We start from the raw sequence: 13,893 nt of genomic DNA, 5'->3' as shown, positions 1-13,893 counted from the left end.
ATATTTTTCCTTCTCCTTCACATTTTCACTATCTGTAATAAGTATTTGCTGTATAGTCCTTTACATCATATTAAAACCCATAAGAAACAGTATCTGAGCTCTCGTAAGTATTTCCCATCTATACTTTAATGGATTCCACAATGAGCTAAAAAATTTGGGAACTGAAAGCAACATCATCAAGAAAAATAAAGTGTATTCTTACAAGCTAGTCTCACTCACATTATGTTGTATAATTGTGTCTTCATACAATTTTTTTAAAAAGAAGATATCCTATTCATGTATATTAAACAGTCGGTATGCAGACTACAGCGATGTGGCACTATTTAATCAACAATCACCTCACATTGATTCCTTCAGTCCTAAAAAAAATTATACATATATATATAAACAAACCATCTTTGTACATCACTCATCCTCTGAAATCTGTGGAGAAGAAATCTGACAATAAAAAAAACAAAAACCAAACATTAAAAAGTGGTTGTTTACTTCACAGCAACAAACTTCTGTGGTAGATTAAGCACCCTGTGAAGTCAAATACAGCTATTTTATTTTAGAAATACTCTAGCATTATTTGTTTCCTGTAAGTTCATTTATTATTAAAAACGAAGAGAGAACATTCATACATTTGCACAGTCCAAGGTCAGACTGATCAGAGACACAGGTCACTGGAGCAGTAGTCTGGGATCTGGAAAACCAGTATCCAATTCCTTGCTTTGGTATGAAGCAGTGTCCCATACGTAAAAAAGAATTCCAGAGCCCTCTATGTGCATTAACTGGTGCATTACTTGTTGAGTACCATGTGTATTTTGAAATACATGCACTTGACTTAAGAGATTTCAAGTGATGCAGAATTTACCAAATCAAGGATCAGCTGAATCACACCTCAAATAATGCATCCTACTTGCCGCACCGTATCTTATTTTGCTGTTCATAGGATCCATAAAAAATCAGAGTTTTTTACTTGTGATCATGTGTTGTAACAAAATAAGGTTAAAGGATTTCTCACAACAAGGTAGATTTTTTTCAGACTTTAGATCATTCTTGTGGCTCTTTCTGTTAAAAGAAAACCCCAAAACCCAACAAAGCCAACATCCCACCACTACCACACTTCTGAAAAAGGCTGACATCAGAGCTGGACACAACATTTTGTCATTTTAATAGTGCTATACATTTTCCCTTCAAGTGATCATTCCCTCTATGTTTCATTAAACCTACATCTTATAAAAACTTAGGTTCCCTTATTTTGGTATTGGCTTCTATGTGCAATACTTAGTAGGACCGAAAATGCCCAATTATGCCCTACCACAGCCACAACCAGAACCAATAAATGCCACTCTTACACATGCAACGGTAATATCATGCCCAAGAAATACCTACATGTATTTCATACATGTACACTTGCATATATGCAATAATTTTTCTATATCGTTGAATGAGGAATGCCTCAACTTAAGCTTACACAAAGGAACACTTTCCCTCAAATATCATGGCAGAAACTGCAGCTGGCATCACATTGTCCAGCTGAACAGACCCAAAGAAAATAACATATAACAAAGACAATTGAAAAAAGAAGAATTTTAAATTAATCAAAAATTTGTACCTGTCACTTGAAAACTAGTATGCAACAAGGTTCTGAAAGAAGAATATCCTAAGAACACACACATCTGTTTAATATTACAAGCCAACTGTCAACATCCTAAGTGAAGTTTTAATTTAATATTTTTTCTTTCTTGATGTTTTACCTTTAGTCAATGCCTTGTGAGAGTATCAGCTTTCTATAAGAAACTGTTAAATATAAAGAAATGTTATTGTAGCATGTTTATAAAATCATAGTTCGGGAACTTTTTATTTTTGTAAGGCCTGACCACAACTTAATTATCTGCAGGACATTCCAAGCTCACTATTGCAAGCTCCAGTTCCCAAGCAATTTTAAACAATATCTACTGTACAGGACATACAGCACTGCAAATACCACAACATGGTAGTGTTTCAAGAAGTCATCATTACAGCCTTTAGACATGGTTTTTATTTTCAATAAATATGTTTCTCTACTAATCATTAAACGGTTTTCATCACCACTACATGTTTGTCTTTCACGCCTGCTTGCTATCTGTGTTTATTTTAATATAAGTGAACAAGTAATAAAAAAGGCAGATACCATGTATAACATGCTGTATGTTACACACAAAGCTTCCTAAGGGCAGTACGTTCTTCTACAGCTCACACAATGTTTTCCTTCTTTTCCAGGAAAGAACTAGAGCAAAAGCAGGAAACAAAACTTGTTAAATTGGAGACAGGGGAAAAGTGAGACCACTAGCTCAGCCAAAAACTCTCAAAGGAAGGCTAGAAATTTTTAAGAGAGAGAAATCTCAGAAGTCCTGGGAATTCAAATTTGTTTTTCCAAACATCCAAATCATCTGAAAATAGTCAAGAAAAAATTTCCATCATGCAATTATGTCCAGATTTTACATGTCAGTCTGAAAACCAGCAGATGACACAAGACTTCTGTAACTCAGAACGCCAAGAGTCTGAGAGTAACTCAGAACTCCAAGAGTTTTTCTCCCCAAAACAGCAAACACCTTGGTTTCAACCCGTAAGTGACAAACTCCTGTTTTCCTACCTTTTTAATCAACTCTCCCCTTTTCTGGAGGCTGGTAACTCTGGCTACTCTGCACTCACAGGCACGCTGCTGCCTAAGAGGCAGTGAGGAGTCCTCAGCACTCATGTGCGGCTCCCTTCACACCTCCTCTTTTACCTGACACACCTCAGGTGTGTATTTCAGTCCAGGAATCCCTACAAGTCCTGCAGCAAGATTATTTCTGGTCTTCTAAATAGAGTGAGATTTTACTCTCACCTTGGCCGAACACTGGAGGCCTTAGGTTTTTTTACCATAAGAAAAATAAAACAATTTATGGAATGACCTTATTAAAATTATAGTTATTCTAGTCAGAATATTAGAATAACACTTTATATTAGAGGTTGAATAAATTTAGGAGTAAAACCAAGACCCCTTCTCTTACCTTCCACCACTAACCAACGTAACATTTGAGAGCTTATGGATATCCTCACAGAACCTCCACCAACACTCATTTGAAAACCAGTTCACTCTTCCTACACAGCTGAAAAATTACAGAGGTAGGAAACACCAGTCAGTTGCATCTACAGAAATTTCTATACAGAAATGAAGTATTCAATTTAGAACTGTGAGACTGCCTCCACATTCAAAACTGTTTAAAAGTACACAAAAAAAATCCAGTGTGAAATGACAAGCAATCCATTAATAGTGGAAAATCAAAGAGTGAAAGCAAGTTGGATTACATTTAATTGTATCTGGTTTTTGTTTTCTTTGCTTTTCAAATGCTGGACAATACCTGAAGATATGTAATAGATGCAAATTTGAGTCAATGCAGCACATGCACTTTTCTACAGGTCTCATCAACCTCCATCAGAAGAGAAGGCAGAGTCAGAATGAAAGGGTAAAAAGGGACAACAAACACTTGATCACTGTAAAATGGAATTTTTTGCCAGACAGAAAGTTTTGACAAACCACCCTGAAGCCAGGAAACTTGCATTTTCAAAAAAGTATCCATCATTTAACATTCTATGCAATTATACCAGAGTGTAATATTTTTAACACTCTTGAACATTTTCCTCGAATTACTGGAAATTATTCATACCTCCAATTTTCACCCCTTAATTGCTCTCACTGCTGAAGCCATCATGCCAGGTTTTCATATTTGCCAGTCTGAAAAATATTTTCAAGTATAGGGGACTGAAGTTTCAAAGACAGAGCATATAATTACATAATCTTTCACTGAAAAATTTTATCCTTTTATCTATGGTGAAACACACAAAACTTTAATCGACTCATTACCAAAATATCACAAGCTCAGCATTACAGCAATAACTAAACCTGATGACCAAAATGAGTCTCAATTAGCAAAAACTCAAGTGTGAGTACTACTCATTGAAAGCAATGATATGTAACCAATTTTTGTGAGAAGTCAAACACCCTTTTGCTTTCAAATAGCTCTTCTCTGAGATTAAACTTTTTTGTGAAGCGTAATTTTCATCCTAAATAACAGTATCTCCCCATTTTATTAATATTTCAACACGCTTCAGAGTTTAAACCCATTAACGTATGTGATGACTCAGAAATTGTTTGACAGTTGTCACAGAGGAGAAAACTCCTTAGCACAGACTCGATTTAGCAGAAGATATCAAAAGAAGTTACTCTTCCAGTGTCCAAGAACATTGTCTCTACCTAACTGAAGAAGCAGGATGCACCATACGCACAGAAAGACTGCAAGATACTGGGAAGAGTCACAGCTAAGACCTTCTCTGGGCTGCTATCCACCAAACTTATTCTATTTTCAAAAAAGCAGAGGAGGAGAATAATCAGACACCTTAAAGTTACCAACTTCCAGGGAAATTAGCTTTATTTTGACCTCAGTATTAATAGCTGGAAAATAAACCCCACAGTTGCATCACTTAACAAATCATACCGATATTCTTTTGTGTTTGCTTATTTTTATGTTCATTTCTGTCCCAAACAAGAGATTATATTTCAAAATATATAAATATAGAGCCCAAAGCTTGTAGCAATGTCAGTGCATCAAAGTACTTAAAATAATGAGCTGTTCTTGCTCAAAAATCTTTGATAAAGAACTCAGTGAAACACCAAAAAGTATAAATGCATCAGTTAAATTCAGTAACCTGAAAATATTCAAGTCCCAGCTTTTTTCTCCCGTCCACTTCCCTTTCTTTCTTCCCTATTTAGATGAACGATATCACAACCTCATATCATTTCCTGATATTCATTCTTTCTTTTTTTTTAACTCATATTTCTACCTCTAACATTCGACAACCTCGATCATTCCATTTTCTTCCAGCTATGCCTGCACACTTTCTGTTGTCTATCTTTTCCACTGTACCTCTCCAGCTTTTCAGACACCTCAAGGCCCAACACCTTGCCCCTAGCCCATCTTTCTCCTTCAGAGGTTATGCTAATGTAAATTTTGTTTAAGAAAATAAGGAGTCTATCTATGATAAACCTCAGCTTTCTTCCACTTCCCCGTGTTCTACAAACTTCTACAAATGTTATCCTTATTTGTGGCAGGATGAAAAAGCAAAAACTTGCAAAAGGCATCAGCTTAACTGAACACCAGAGTCAGGAAAGAGTTTGTAGTTACCAGCTGCAGGAAACAACAATTCCTCCAACTCCAAGCCAGGAAAGAACCTCCCACAACCAGCCTGGAAGGAGGTGAGGTGAGGACGAAGACAACATCCTCAAAATGGGAACTGCAGTGTTAGATACTTTTGGACTCCTCAGCACCACATGAGGTCCAGTTAGTCAAAACAAAATTAACAGGCCACTAAGGAAAGTTGTCTCCCAAGCCAACTTTCAATCCTGCTGTTCTGTTAAATTCAAAAAATAATTCCCATGGAGTTGGAAATGTACTTTAAAACAAACAAACAAAGCAGGGGGAAACAATGACAGACATTTGCACTGACATTTCTCAAAATGTAGGAGTTCATAACTTTTCCCCAAGGCCAGCCAATACCCTCCTCACTGTTTTTGAAGTAACTTTTCCTAAAACCAGAAGCATCACATGGGGAACATTAGTGATTTGGCATTTAGTCCTAATGTACTGAACAAGGTCAGCATTTCATTCTTCTCCAAGTTTTTTTTCCCCAATCTTTATTTTGCTACTTCCTTAACCAGCTTTTTACATATGTCTCATCTACTAATTGAAATTATTGTCTTTCCCTTACATCTCTCAGACTAAACTTCTCTAACAACGATGAAGGAAATGAGAAGTAAAACCAATAAATGCTCATAACAAAAAACTAACATTAACTGTAATTTGCACAGGGGAAGAGATAAATCTGAGATATTAGGCAGTAGTACACTGCAACTCCCTATTTGAAAAAGTACAGTTTAAAATTGTATTTTCTGCCTACAACATGGGGGAGGGAAACGCATGTGCATGTAAATAAGTACAAAATGTAACATCATCGGTGAACTTTGGGGGAAAGAGCAACTGTTCATTAACTGTTCATGAGAGAAGAAGGAATTAATCCTAATGACCTCAGCAATGGGCCCAATTTAATAGAAATTAGCTCTCATTAAAAGTTAAGTGAACTGAAATATCACTCACTGTCCAAAATTTAGCAGTCATTCATTTCTAATAAAGACTTTAATTTGGCTACACCACAAACAGTATGTATTTCCCCTGCATCCAAATATTCTCTCATGGGAGTTATTCTTACACAATCTGTAGAGTCAAAAAATCTTATTACATAGCCTTATTAAATCAGGTTATAATTTTTTAGTTGGAGTATAAACCCAAAATCATTAAAGCACACAACTTTAGCCAATTTTGGCCATTTTCCTCATAGCACTGGTAAGTATCAGCTATTCAATTACAACAGAAGGAGATCACCAGATGACCATGCAGTCTTTGGAGCTCTGCCTGTGTTAGCCCACAGTTAGCCCACTCTTGGATATGGAAGTTTTAAGGATTAATTCCTTTTCAGTTCTGTTTTAGACCTGGAGAATACATGTCCCATCCTGTAAAAGTTAATACAGCAAACTGACTACTTCATTATTTTGGACATTTCCCAGTCTTTTGAAAAGCTCATATATAACCTGACTTGTGGAGTCACCAACCTGAACTTGACTCAGAACCAGCATCATAATAATTACAGTATATGCCAATAAAACATTTAATATTTGGCATTTTTATTTTTCTATACCTTTCACTTTTAGAACAGGAATGGTGTTACTCCCAGCATCAGCACATTGGTACCTGACACTCCCTGAAGTTATGATCTATTTGAAACCAGCAGGCAGTAGAAAAGCCTGTGGACCTCCCAGTCTGAAAGTCAACTTTTTTCTTATCATATTAGAATTCTATTAAGCATGAGGAATCCTCTGAAATCTAGATCTCTAGATTTCATTGACTAATATTTTTCAAACTTTCTATTTGTAAACACCTAGAAATTTTCCAGTTAGGGTCTTGTCTTTCTCTACTAGCACTGTGTACATTACACTATTTCAGTGGCTCAATTTTATTCTTGGTACCTCTTCAAATAATCCTGAACACTCTGAAAGGGATCAGAAAGTATATATGTTTAAAAACACTCTCTTTTAGTTGTCCTATGTCAGCAATTACATCATGCTATTCAAGGTGGTCCTCTATAGCCAGTTTGGGGGACCAGCTCCCGGTTTGGGCGTTTCCCATGCCTTTTTTAGGCTTTATTTAATGCAGTGACAGTGGCATTGAATAAACTGTAACTCCATATACAAACACTCCTACCCTTTTCTGTCCGAGGGGAATGCTCTAAATCCCAGTCTGCACAAAGATGTGCAGGAATATCTCAAATCTGGCACCAAGGACAAACAACTAGCTCTCCATCTCTTCTAATACCATTGCTATTTTAAATTAACCAATAGGTTGCATTCCAAACAATGAAATAAGTTGGACTTTCACAGGTACATGTGAATAGCTGTTTCACATATAAAATTAAAAAATAAAATAAAATTATCAAGTCACCACTGCCCTATGTGTAGCCAAAGCAATGTCCTACAGAAGTCAAGTGGCCTTGTAATTAAAAGGTTTGCTTAAAATTTATATGCAATGTCATTTGTTCTGGCTTTCACAAGAACTAGTTTTGGAGACAAGTTTTATGTGGGGATTTTTCCTCCTCATTACACATTTGTACAGAGCAGCTGAACATAATTTTTGTGTGAGTATTGGCCTATTGTACCATTATTTTTTTGAAGAATCAGTTAATCATCCTACAGAATCCATATGCAGAACTTATATGAATAACAGATGTTGAAGCCTCATGAATCTGGCATCCTTATGTGTTCAACAGCTTCAAACATGGACATTTGATCATTCTGAAATTTTGCACTTAAAGATTTAGAAGCATTTAAACTTTCAAATTTTCCATTCTCAAGGATATTTCTTCAGATATGCCTGATATTGTTTTTGAATAATTCGTGTTCCAACTCTTCAATTCTTATCTTTTTGTGAAAACTTAAAGAAAATAATTTCCCAAAGCAAAACAGATTTTATTTAAGACTGCAATTAAATCCACCATGAAATCCTGCTTGACCATTCATTTATATTTATTTCTGTTTATAGGCTGTATCAGCCTTGATTCCATTTCTCCAACACAAATTGAACAGTCAGCAATCATAAAAAGTTCTTGTTCCTTCTATATTTTCAAATATCTAAGAAGTATATTTGACAGATGATATTCCCAATTGCTCATACTTGCCATAATAAAGTAAAAGGGAAGGCCTTTAGGAGTCACATTTCCTAATGCTGTCCTAAAACAGCAGCTCAAATGCCAAATACTTTGCAAAACTGACAATCTTTTAAAACATCCAAAACAACAGATTTAAGGCACTGTAAAGGTGTGAACCAGTGTCACATAAACTGGGGGTCTGAACTGCTTATGTTTGTCACTGAGCACTTACTGCAAGCCCATTTTTTTTACTTAAATACTTTTGCTCTAATCTTTAAAATTCTCCAATCATTTAGCTTAATCCCAAACCTGACACCATACCAGGGAACAAATGTATTGGATTTGTGTGGCAAGGTTTTGGTAGTGGGGGGGCTACAGGGGTGGTTTCTGTAAGAAGCTGCCAGAACCTTCCCCCATGTCCAGTAAGGCAATGCCAGCTGTCTCCAGGACAGACATGCCACTGGGCAAGGATGAGCCCAGCAGAACAGTGGCTGTGCCTCTGGGATAAGCAAGTTAAGAAAGGGGTGAAAAAGTGTTACTGCACAGCAGTAACTGCTGCAGGAGAGAGGAATGAGAACATGTGAGAGGAACAGCCCTGCAGACACCAAGGTCAATGCACAAGGAGGGTCAGGAGGTGCGTCAGGTGCCAGAGCAGAGGTTCCCCTGCAGCCCCTGGTGCAAACCATAGCAAGGCAGCTGTGCCCCTGCAGCCCATGGAGACTCCATGGTGGAGCAGGTGGATGCCCACAGGCTGCTGTGTCCCCATGGGAAGTTTGCACAGCCTCCTGGCAGGACCTCTGGAGAGAAAAGCTCACACTGGAGCAGTTTTGCTGGCAGGACCCCACGAGGGATCCACACTGGAGCAGTTCATGGAGGAATGTCTCCTGTGGTAGAGACCCTCCTCTGGATCAGGGGAACAGTGTGAGCAGTCGTCCCTTGCAGAGGAAGGAGTAGCAGAGACAAGTGTTAGGAACTGACCTCAGCCTCCACTCCTTGTCCCCCTGTGCCACTGGTGGGAAGGAAGTAGAGAACTGGGAATGAAGCTCAGCCTGGGAAGATGGGAGGAGTGGGGGAAAAAATGTCCTTAAGATTTTGGTTTATTTCTCATTAATCTCCTCTGATTTGACTGGTAATATATTAAACTCATTTTCCCCAACTCAAGTTGGTCTTGCCCATGACCCAGTTGCTGAAAGATCACTCCCTGTCCTTACCATGACCCTTTCATTCTATTTCCTCTCTCCTGCCCAGATGAGAAGGGTAGTGATAGAGCAGCTTTGGTGCTACCTGGCATCTAGTCAGGATCAAACTGCTACAACTACATATGCCTATATAAAAGTATGAAGAAATGCAAACTTTAGTAACGCTGGATACTGCATTTTAAACAGCCATGTCACTATAAAGTCTAAGAGAGAGAACATGTTTTGTTTTCATTCAGTAAAAAGCACTAACATACACATAACAAATTCTAAGTCTTTCATAAATTGCAAGTAATGGAAAGTCTGTCACTGTAACTGTAGCTTTCCTGTAGCTACAGGATCCTGTTGATCCTTAACAATAATTTCTTACCTGGTCCTAGTCAATATGCAGATAGTGAAGAGATTGAGAGGTGTCAAAAATGTTCACCATAAAAAAGCATAAGTCACATTACAGATAACCCAATGGTTGTACATTGGCAGCTGAAAGACCAAGAAAACCCCAAACCAAATAAACAGTGGTGGGTCAATGTCAGGGCAAAGAAAATCCTTTCAGCAGCTCGAAGCCATAACATTCATCTTTGATTTATATGAATGGAACAGTTTTATAAGAGTTTAATAACATCATCAACAACACCAATCTCTGCAACTAACATTACCATGGTAACAGATAAGCTCCTTGTGTTAAGAACTTAGTCTCAAATACAAAAACCTCCATCAGCTCCTCAGGGATTGCAGCAATGCAGCATACCTGAGCATAAAATAGCCAGCTTCAAAGAAAATACAAATTAATACAGAATGCTGAAATATTTTCTTGTGATTAACACAAAACATCAAGACCACACATCTCTAAACCAGCTTCCCCACACAATACCGATTCAAGTAAAAACTCTTATATTCTACATTCTCTGCACCTCCTTCAATCCACCTGAAAAAAATCACGTTAACTTTGAGAATGTAAAATGGGAATTTTTAACTTTATCTCCCAGTTGCAATGAACCTTTACCATAAATACAGAAGCTGTGTAGGATTACTGGTTACAATCTTGTCAGCTTCTTCTCCAAACACTAAGCACCTTCAATCTTCCCTCTTAAACATCACTTGGAGACTGTATACAAAGAAGTCAAAACCCAAAGAAGTTTCCACAGACCTCAGATCCTACAGCAAAAGTCCTTCAGGGGCAGAAAGGAGAAAGAGAACACTCAATGTATGATAGTTATATCAAAGTGCTCAAACACCTTAATTGTGTTGGAGTAGATGATGGTGGTAGGTCCTTTCCAATTGAGATATTCTATTCTGCAACCAAGTAAGGCATAAAGAAAGTGGTGGCTAAGTGTAGCTTATTCTAGACCCTCTGTAGAGGGTTTGACACAGAGATGATCAAACTGAACTGTATTTGGCTGAAACAAACAGGTAAAATCATTATTTATTTTACTATAAATCTTATTCTTCTAGCTGCAGCTTCAATATTTTATTCACACATCAAAATAATGTCTGTGGTCTGGTGGGCTGTTGGCTCACTGTCGCAAAGGTACAGGAGTTACAGAGCAAGGCCAGTCCACCTTGCTCCTTCTCGCTGACCAGCTGTCATCAGGCACCACGTGTTCACACAGCAACACATTGCAGCTTTTGCTTCTTCTCCAAAGTCCTTCTTTATATAAGCACCATTAATTAAAACCACTGTCCCCCTCAGACAGTTCAGCTCATCCACCTTGGCACTAGCTGTTTACTTCACCTGATGCTCTTACAAATTAAACAAGACATTTTTCTCCACACCTTCGTCCTTCTTTCTGTTGTCTGGACAGTGCAGTAAGGAAACTCAGAAAGGGTGAGGAGCTCAGAGAAAATACTGGGATTACCAGGAAACAGCAGCTGTGAACAGAGGTAAGCCAAAGAACCAGGGCAGAAAAAAAGGACATGGCTATAGCATGCCATCACTGCACAGGACCACAGCAGGGCAAGAAGATGGAGGTAAGGGTAGGCTTGAGTATGAATAGAACTTTAAAAAACAAAACCAAACTTGGGAATAGGCAAAAGCAAAGAAGCCCTGGTAGCAGGAAGTTAAGGGGGAGCAAAGATTAGAAGGGAGGAAGAGGTTGGCATTAATCTAGTCTGAGACTGGAAATAATTTGAAATACAGACACAGAAACTGAGAAGGAGGAATCAAAATGCAGAGATAGTACTAGTGACAATGGGGCAAAAGGCTTGTTCAGAAGGAACAAATAAATCTGTGGCTATAAGAGTATCTAGATGGAACTTAAAAACCTCAGATTTCCTTGTGCTTCCTCTGCTACTGTAAACCACTTGTGCATTTCTCATTTAGTCCCAAACTCACAAATCCATTCTGTAAGTCTGTCTCCTCAGAGTTCCTTAGTTTTTCAAAATACAGTCCAGTGCTTTATCAAAGACATGTTATTCAAAGCCTGCCTTTGATTCAGTATGGAGGAAAACAATATGCAACAAAATTGTTTTTACAAAACGACTATGGCCTGAGGACTGCTGTTAATGCCGATCAGCTTTCATCTCTGAAATTCCTTAACTTTTCAGTGCTTTTGTTTGCAAACCTTAAAACGTTCCGATGACCTTTGTACATGTAATCTGCCTAGGGCTGGCACTTAACTGCCACACCGAGTGACAGCGGAAGCAACCAAGCCAAAGGCAGCGCGTAGGGAGCGGCACCGCAAACGCTGACGAGCACATGTGCTATGGCAGCGTTGTGTTACGTGGCAGCCGGCAGCAGGAAACAGCCGTGCGCACGCAGGCACGGCCCGGAGGGGCGGCGGATCCGCACGGACACAAGCGCAGCCCCGGCAGGAGGGCCCGCGGCCCGCAGAGCCCCCGGGAGAAGCCGCGCCGCGGGGAACGCGGGCGACCGGCGGGCTCGGAGCCGGCCACGGCAGCGCCGGGCCCCGGCTCTCACGCCGCGCTCCCGGCCCACAGCCGTGTGGGAAAGCGCTGCCCCGGGGCTCTTTGCGGGGACTCCGGGGCCCGCCCGCTCTCCCCGGGGAGCGCTGGAAGCTCCGAGGCGGCGGTGAGGGCCGGGCTGCCCGCCCGGGAGGAGCCGCTGCCGGCGGCCCCGGCTGCCCCTCGCCCTCCCCCCGGGGCTGCACTCACCACCTCCCGCGCCCTGCTGGTGAAGTCGCTTTTGGAGCGGGCGGTGCCCCGCTTGAGCAGCTCGTCCCTGGCGCTGTCCCCCGCCGCCGCCACCCCCAGCGCCTTGTTGCGGGTCTTCACGGTCTTCACGCTGGCCTTGAAGAGCAGGGTGATGTCCACCGCCATGGCGGCCGCCGGTGCCGCCGCGCGCCCTTCCCCGCGCAACGCGGCCCCGCGCGGCGCGTTCCGGCTGCGCGGAGGGGCGGGGAGGCCGCGGGAGCGGCTCCGGCCGCGCCAGGCCGGGGAACGGCGCCCTGCGAGGGACGGCACGGCACGGCACGGCACGGCACGGGACGGGACAGCACGGGACGGCAAGGGACAGCACGGGACGGCAAGGGACAGCACGGCACGGCACGGGACAGCACGGCACGGCGCGGCACGTGTCCGGCACAGCCTGCACGTGTAACCAGCGCCGCGTAAACGCTGTACGGAAAATAGAGCATGTTCGGTGTAACGGCCCCCTCTAGGGCGTCCTGCCAGGTGTAGCCAAGCAGTGCTGGTGCAAGGCAGGTTAATTAGAGTTGATTAATACATATTAACCAGATCCGCACTGCGATCTGGGGTAGGCGCTGGTGTGAGAGTCCCCTAGGCAATGCCATCCCGTGAGATCAGACACTGATCTCCGTGGTGACAGGGACGAGATCCGAGGCAATGGCCTGAAGTTGTGTCGGGGAGGTTTGGATGGGATATTAGAAAATGTTCTTCTCCCAGAGGTAGATACTGGCACAGGCTCCCCAGGGAAGCAGCCACAGCACGAAGCTGACAGAGCTCAGGAAGAGCTCGGACACTGCTCTCAGGCACACGGTGTGACTCTGGGGGTGTCCTCTGTGGACCAGGAGTTGGACCTGATGATCCTTGCGGGTCCCTTCCAGCACAGAATATTCTGTGTTTCTGTGATTCTGTGTATGTCCCATGACCACATTTCCCTGTGTAGGCATAGCAGCCTTCTTACAGCTGGAGTGTGCAGCCATGGTTTCCTCTCCAGAAGAGAAAGCTGACTGCCCAGGTCCCCCAGTCTGCTGCCATGCTGCAGTGGGACAGTGTCACATCAGTACCTGCAAGATGCATCACAATGTTTGTAATCTGATTCCAGAATCAACTTTGTGAAATAACCTTTGTTATCGAGCCTACTTTATTATCATGTTCTGTGCAGTGGCCTAGCTATGTGAGACTGTGTGGCACAGAGAGGAAAGCTTTTGACCAAATAAGTAGTAGCAGTGTTTATATAAATGTGCTTAGGCATACATATGTGCCACCCAACGCTCTGGGATCCAGCAGACACCGT

General features: G+C 41.3%; 1 protein-coding gene across 3 annotated transcripts in view; it reads right to left on the bottom strand.

The window, feature by feature from the left end:
- The window catches only part of STX18 (syntaxin 18), a 58,027-nt gene extending 45,242 nt beyond the window's left edge, over positions 1-12,785 (bottom strand). The window contains exon 1 of one of the 3 annotated variants that reach the window (XM_068188671.1): positions 12,570-12,785. In XM_068188671.1, coding sequence (XP_068044772.1) covers positions 12,570-12,734 — 165 coding nt within the window. In that variant the 5' untranslated portion in view covers positions 12,735-12,785. The remainder of the gene's footprint in view (positions 1-12,569) is intronic. The other 2 variants (XM_068188670.1, XM_068188672.1) reach the window with 2 other exon arrangements.
- Between the last annotated feature and the right edge of the window lie 1,108 nt (positions 12,786-13,893).

The sequence above is a fragment of the Anomalospiza imberbis genome, chromosome 4, assembly GCF_031753505.1.
Source record: "Anomalospiza imberbis isolate Cuckoo-Finch-1a 21T00152 chromosome 4, ASM3175350v1, whole genome shotgun sequence".
In the NCBI taxonomy this organism is placed as follows: Eukaryota; Metazoa; Chordata; class Aves; order Passeriformes; family Viduidae; genus Anomalospiza; species Anomalospiza imberbis.
This window is presented reverse-complemented; position numbering and strand designations above follow the sequence as displayed.